The sequence below is a fragment of the Vipera ursinii genome (assembly GCF_947247035.1).
Source record: "Vipera ursinii genome assembly, chromosome: Z".
Lineage (NCBI taxonomy): Eukaryota > Metazoa > Chordata > Lepidosauria > Squamata > Viperidae > Vipera > Vipera ursinii.
In genome coordinates, this window is record NC_139517.1 from 22,940,650 (window position 1) to 22,948,440 (window position 7,791).

The window sequence follows — 7,791 nt, forward strand, 5'->3', positions numbered from 1 at the left end:
CTGTCTGTCTGTCTGTCTATCTATCTATCTATCTATCTATCTATCTATCTATCTATCTATCTATCTATCTTATGTATACTGATTTTCTAAAACAAGTATTTGTATAACTCCTTTTTCTAACCACTAAGTATCTTGATCTGTGAGATTTTGTAGTGATTTCTATAATTTATTTTATTATTTATTCTATTATACATAGCTTTTATAAGTCTCTGTGGGCTTACGTTGCATCTCATTCTCTGAGCCTTCTTTTAGGTCTCTATCAGTAGTCTCATCAGCCAGCCGTATATTCCCTACAAAGGAGTGTGGCTTATAATACAAAAGTACTATAATCATGTTTTGTTTTTTTTGTTTTTGTGTGTGTGTGTGGGGGGGTATTCCCACACAAATGCCACCAGCTTCTATTATTTTACTGGATAACTATTGGCATTCTACTAGGTTTTTATGGGCTTCCTGATATATATAGTTTTGGCTTTCCCCGCTTATAATTGGCAGAATTATTAACCATTATCCAGCTTTTCCCCTACATGTGGCATACAGAATAGACATTTTTTAAAAGCTGGAAGTAAAAGAGAATCACAAATGAAGAAATATGTGCCAGGCATTTTGTTTCACCTATCACTATTTACACTGCATCCCACATTCTGTTAATTATCTGAAATATTATTATTATTCTATGTGATATGATACATGGTCCTGGAGGAAGCTATTGTATTCTTAATGGCAAATTATGTTAATGAACACACAGAAGTCAGTATTATTTAGATTTGTTAAGTATATTAATAAGCACACAAGTCAGTTTCATTTTGGTCTACAAGTCTCTTGAGGGAAATAAAAGATTAATAAACACTGAGTGTAGAAATAACTATAACTGCAGATAGATGTTTCACTCCATGAAAATTAGTGGGACAGCATTGACAGTAAGATATTTAACACTCTTAACAGCATAGAAGACATTATCTATAGAGACAAATAAGTCAGTTGTAAATTGAAAATTTAACAGAAAATATATTTCCCTCTTTTATAGAGCAAATTGGTATTTATTTTAAAATGCCTTATGTTTTGTATCTCAGGGTTGGCTTTATAACTTTTTTGCAGGAAGATAATTGAAGAGAATAATTGCATAAGACAGGGTTTTTTGATATAATGGAATAAGTTAAGTTGTTTTAAGGATGAGAACAAATGGTTTTAATATAATGTTTCAGAAATTGAACTTCAAACAGTATAGATTTAAAGACATTATGAAACAGAAGACAATTTGGAGAGATCTCTATGCAGCTAGTAAACAATGAATTAATTACATATGTTGGTACCTTTCCACATGATAATTATAAAGAATAAAACACAGTTATAATTTGCAGAAATATCAAATCAGCAGTTAGATGGTAAGTAAAGTTCTATCATTTTTTTATTTAACAATATGCCATTAAATACATGTTCAAGAATGTTGTATGTTAGTTTATTAGTTTAAAGGCTTTGTATTCTATTTTTTAGCCTAAAATCTGCTAGGGAAATTGAGAAAAAGATGTCTGTATCATTTACATAAAGACTTACAAAGCAGACAAATGCAAACTCAAAGAGCAATTATACAAAGAGGAAATTTCTGCTCTCAAAATTTCCAAGTAAAAGACTTGGCAAATTAATTCATTATTCATTTCCTAGATTTACATTGCCTTTCTTCTAAATTGTCCAATTTTTCAACGGTACCACAATTCTTTAGGAAAAGTGAGACATTACGATTATGGTCCAATTATTTTGAGTAATCTATCACTGATGCAAATAGACCTGAAGAAGGTTTTTCTACTCCTAGGCAATTGATCAGTACATGAAGTAAGAGGAAAAAAAGGAAAGAAGAAAAGATGTGAAGATGGTTGGTTCTTTAGTACAGTTGGATTAAAAGTGGCAATTCCCACTGCATGTTTGTGGTTCACGCTCAGATTCCTCTGATCATTCTGTCCATTTTTACATTTCTTGATGTTTTTTTACATATGAAAATGACAATTCCCAAATGTTATCTAACTACTTCTCCCTAATTTGTTTCCTTACAGTTATAGAAGTTTTTTATAAATGAAATATGGAGAACCAAACCTGAAAATTAGATCAATTATAGAAAAAATAGCCTTACCAAAGAAATTTCAAATCTCCCTGGATATGAATAAAAGAAATGACAATATTTCTAAATGTTGTTTTATTGTTAAACATTAAAGTATTATTATTGAAAATGTGGATCCACATTGCTGAAAGAAATACTGAGATGTCAGAGGTCATAGTTCTAATAGGCTGCATCTCATTTTGTGGCCAAACTCTCTTGGAGTGAATAGAGGTTTCCACTTCAGGGGAAACTGTTTTGTTTTCCCCCCAAAAAAAGTTGGACTATCATTTTCCTTTCCATTGTTGGAGAAGAGGATTTATTTATTCATTTGGTCTATATGTGATTTCTTTTAAAAAATATTTTCCAGTGTATTGTATTTATTACCTATAATACTACCTAATGAATGTCAAATAAGTGGCTGTAAGTAAAGTTTTCTTTTTCTTACTGAATTAACTACATATTTAACATTGGCACCTTTTGCACATGATAATTATGAAGAACAAAAAAGTAGTTATAATATGCAGAAATTTGGACCAAGCCTTCATATATGAACTGACCATTTACAGGTGAATTAGCATTGGCAAATTCATCTCATAATCTATCTCTATAGGAAAAAGAAATGCATGGTAAGATTCCTAAATCTTTTTATTTCTCTGTTTTTTAAATAAGTTAAGTATTATTGTTGAAAATGTGCTTGCATGGCATTCGACATTCTTTTAAAAAATGCTGAGATGTCAGACTTCAAAGGTACAGTAGTTTGTGTTTCACTTTCGTCCCAAACTCTACAATAGACATTTTTGGTTTTTATTGGATAGGAGACTCCCTTTTCAAACTGAATGTTCATTTCCTTCTGATTGCTGCGTAAAGGGATTTATTAATTTATTTTGCTAATATATGAGGTCCTTTGATTAAATGTTTTTAACAGAGGTATATATGTGTGTTTATCACCAGGGAATATCAAAATAGCAGATGTTGTAACTTAAGTTCTCAAGATGTGTGCTCTCAAGATTTCCATGTATTATTGTTATATTTATTGGCTAAATTTACGTTGCCTGTTTCTAGAAGCACAATGCACCATATATTGGAATTTTCCAATTTTCCAACACTCCCAGAATCCTGTAGTAGTGCAGATTCATTATGATGGGTCCAATTATTCCAAAAATCTTTCATTGATGGAAATAGACCTGAACCAACTTTGTTCAATGCTTCAATGCCAATGCTTTTGATCACTACATGAGATAACACAGCTGAAAAGAGGAAAGAAGAAAAAATGTGAAGTTGGTCATTGGTCCTTTAGTAGAGATAAAATAATGGGTAAAAATGGAAAACAGTGTGCTCTAATATCCCCATCCTACAACTTTGTTCATTCAGTCCATGATTTACATTTCTTGATGTTTTCTCTTCTCTCCATATATCAAAATGCCACCACCAAAATTTTCTCTAACTGAATTTTCCTCCTTTCTTTCCTTGTAGTTATGCCAGCTTTGACATAAATGAACATGGAGAATCAAACTACAGTGCCTTATTTTCTGCTTCTAGAATTTTCAAAAAATCGGCAACTGCAGCTTTTGCATTTCTTTTTTTTCTTTGTGTTATATCTTGCAACGGTAACAACAAATCTTCTCATCATCTTTGCAGTTGCTTTTGACCATCGACTGCACAGCCCCATGTACTTTTTTCTCATGAATTTAGCTCTGCAAGACCTGGGCATTGTTTCTGTCATTGTCCCCAAATCCATGATAAATTCTCTCTTGGACACCCGGCACATTTCTTACTTTGGTTGTGTTGCTCAATATTTTCTCTTTCTCTCCTTTGAAGCTTCTGATTTATCCCTCCTGACAGTCATGGCATATGATCGGTATGTAGCCATTTGCCACCCACTGCACTATGAGATGGTGATGAACTGGAAATACTGTACTGAAATCATAATTCTACTGTGGGTTACAGGTCTCCTGTATGGAACGTTACATACCACTGGCACTTTTTCCATCCTTTTTTGTTCTAATGTTGTTAATCAATTCTTCTGTGAACTTCCACAATTACTAAAACTATCCTGCTCTGGATTAAATCTACTTGAGGTTGGAATTCTTGCAGCCAGTATTATTGCTGGACTAGGTTGTTTTACTTTTATAGTTTTATCTTATGCAGTGATCTTCAAGGCAGTGTTAAGAATCCCTTCTGAAAAAGGAAGACAAAAAGCTTTATCCACCTGTATTCCACACCTCACAATCGTGTCTATGTTATTATTAAGTGGATGCCTTGCCTATCTGAGACCTGCCTCTAACACTCCGTCTTACATAGATTTTGCGTTGACTGTTCTGTATTCACTTCTTCCACCTCTATTCAATCCAATCATTTATAGCCTGAGAAATAAAAATATCAAATTTGTCCTTTCTCAACTGTGGAGATTTTGATCAATTCTTCTAATATTGTTTATACTGTCTTCACCATAGTTTTTCCCTAGTTCTGTGAATAAAAGAATATGGTAGAACAAGAAAAACCTAGCACTATATATGTTGCTTAGCAAATGTCCCTAATTACTTTTTACAGTTTCTAAATATGGATATTGGGCAGCTTTGGCATTCCACAGGCTGACAATTGCTGTTGTTTAGTGAAGTGAGATACAGCGTGTACAATTGGTGGTATGAGAAGTTTTATGTCAAAATATATTTTATTCTTTATACTATTTACATCTTCCCTTAAAACATTAACAGAATGGTTTGAGAATCAGTGTCTCCACTAGATAATTGACAGATAAGTGACAGTTGAAACTAAATAAAAAATATAATAAAAATATTTTGATTTTTTGGAGGGAGGGACAAACTTTTATTCAAACTTCTTCAAACCACTGAATAAGTTTCCCCAACCAAATACACAAATCAAAGGACAATGTCTATAAGCACAAAGAGAATTAATTAAATTAGGTCTCCCAGCAGAATTACATGTTCATAAGAATAAACATCATAGATTATATACCTACACACACACACACACAATCGCACACAATACTCAAGTGTCACCCTAGAATCAGCATATACACATTTCTACACCTGAGACAAACTCCCCTATAAAAGTATCTCATTGTACCTCATTTCTCTGCAGCTGCCCTTACAGCCAAACTCTTTGTTTTTAGAAATAAATATTTCTGCTTTCTTCAAAGATGTCTGGATTTCATTTTATTTATTCTTGAGGAAAACTGGCTCAAGTTTGAACTCCAAATTATGCTTCTGACAGGGAAAAAACTGAAATACAGAGGAGGTTTAAATAATGTGGTCTATTTTTCCCCTGTGCTTTCCTATATGAAATGTCTTCTCTTTAATGCTGGTTCATAATGTTGTTAGCTAAAGCTTCAGCATTTCTAAAAGTATATAAGTCTCTATAACACTTCTTACCTGAAATGGTCATTTCCTCACAAACTTTGATATTTTGCTCTTTTCAGTCAATCTCAAGTCCTGGCAACTGCCTCAAAAAGTTCCTATATAAAAATTTTTTTCCTGGCAACTTTAATTTTAAAAGAGGTTTGCCATTGCTTCCTTTCAAGGGCTTTTAGAATGGGATTGGCCCAAAGTCACACAGCAGGCAACATTCCTAAGGGGGAATAGAAGTCCCAGTCTTCTGGTTTCTAGCCTGTTGCCTTAATTTCTGCATCAGATTGGTTTTCCATGTCCAATTTTGACCTGCTGGAGGCCCTAAAAGGGTCTAAAGTCACCCTGGAGAGGTGAAGATGAAATAGGTGGTTCCTGGCTGATCATGGAGAGATGGCATTCAATCCATTTGATCTGAATAAAGCCGTACAAACTGTCAGGGGGAAGGCCGGCTGTATTCCAGTGACCAGCTTCCAGCTGCTGACAACCAAAGAAACAAAACACTAATTAGCTAACAGATCGTAAACAGCATTTTTGGATCTGGGTGAGAATATTGATTCTTTCTTTACTATTTTACAACTGGATTTCATGGAAAAAAATCCCCAAAAGCTAAAACCTCCAAACATAAGAAGTAAGGGGACTGCAGCCCCACCCTTCCAAGAAACCGAAGCAGTGTTTTAATTTTTTTATGGAGGACCGAAATACATAATACTGAAGTAGAAGCAATATAAAACTACCATTTTGACAAATCTGAGAACTGAGAAAACTGTTAAGATTTTCTCTTTGAAAGAATATTGAGGTGAAATATAAGAAATCAACCTTCTGTTTTAAGAGTTGGAAAATGGGTATGGAGTGACATCTAGTGGTAGATTAGAGTATAGAAACATAGCTTCAATGACTGATGCTGACCTGGCAAGAAGTTTATAAGTAGATAAAAACTTAGCTTCTTTGTTGTTGGTGACTCTTAGCTTAACAGAGAACAGCTGGCAACAGAGAAAAATATTTTGGAATACTTACTACCATGACCTTCTTGGACAATAAACATCAATTGAGCTTGGGAGGGACAATTCTTTCAGATAAAGAAGACACAAGAAGAAACTATGATGAGATTAAAAACAATTTAATTAACATAAATGAACAAATCTCTAATCTAAACCTACTAGAAGGTTCCCAGAAAACAACCAATTGTCTGGGAGGGACAATTCTTACTTTCAAGGAAACATGGTACAAAGAAATCTTCTCAGGCTGATGGTTAGCATTTGGGTGAGACTAGATAAGGTCCGACAGCATTGGAGGGGGAATATCAGACTTTGGAATTCCACGCTAATCTCCCATTTGACTTCTTCTCCTGGCTTAGCCACTCTCCCTCCTACTTTAGCAGAGCTTATGTGTCCTGTACTTCCTAAGACATGGACTTCCCTCTCACTGGGAGGTTCTGTTTTTCTTCATTTTCTAGCTATTTTTCCATTTGTCCCAGTCAAAGCTGCAGAATTATCAGATTAAAAAAAAGTCAGCCATCCTACAATCTGCCTCTAGGATGTACTTATTCCTGTATCTTATTCTGTATGTTCTTTAAAACTTTCAGGATCAGTTTGCACTGTACTTTTTCTTTTTTTTACTTGAGTAAAAAATAGTGAAATATGAAAAGGCTGAAATCTGCTTTTTGGTCCTTGGCCACAGGGGCTGCAATGGATTCTTCTGGAGAAGTGGTAGCAATAACTACTCTGGAAGAAATTCTATCATTACCATTGCAGGCAATTGATTTCTATAGATTTACTGTATTAATTATTCTACTATAGGTATTTTATAGGTTTCTATGGATTTATAACTCATTTTATGAGTCTTGTGTCAGGTCTGTATTTACAGTCTACTCAGGGAGTTAAATGCACCCTATAAAGAGGTATAGTTTGATTGCAACAATGAACTATCAACTTGCTTGATTACACTCTCACCAAAAATGCCTCTGGTTTATATGATTTTATTGTGCACCTTATTCTATTGGTAACCCACTAGGTTTCTATGAGTTTCTTGCCATTCTTTTCATCATATTCCCTTTTTTCCCCAAAAGGCCAGAATATTCTGCCCCTTAATTAACTAATTAATAGCTGTTTCCCTCACTGTGGTCGGCAGAATAGTGGATGGGATTTCTTAAAAGGTGGAAGTGAAAGAGAATACCAAGTGTAAAACATGCTTCAGGGAGGTCTTCTCACATGATTCATGTTTTAACTCTCACTTCTGCTTGCTGGGACTTTCTGATCACATGCCTGATGGGGGTAGCTTTGGGACAACAAGCCATACTAAACCACACTAAGCTTTGGGATTTCCCACTTCCAGCCA

At 34.3% G+C, this 7,791-nt stretch overlaps 1 protein-coding gene across 1 annotated transcript; it reads left to right on the top strand.

Annotated features, from left to right (window-relative positions):
- Positions 1-3,588: 3,588 nt before the first annotated feature.
- Positions 3,589-4,503, top strand: LOC310650352 (olfactory receptor 14A16-like; the record flags this gene model as incomplete). The annotated part of the gene is made up of 1 exon (XM_083379263.1): positions 3,589-4,503. One exon carries the CDS (start codon positions 3,589-3,591, stop codon positions 4,501-4,503), a length of 915 nt encoding a protein of 304 aa, XP_083235389.1.
- Positions 4,504-7,791: the final 3,288 nt, after the last annotated feature.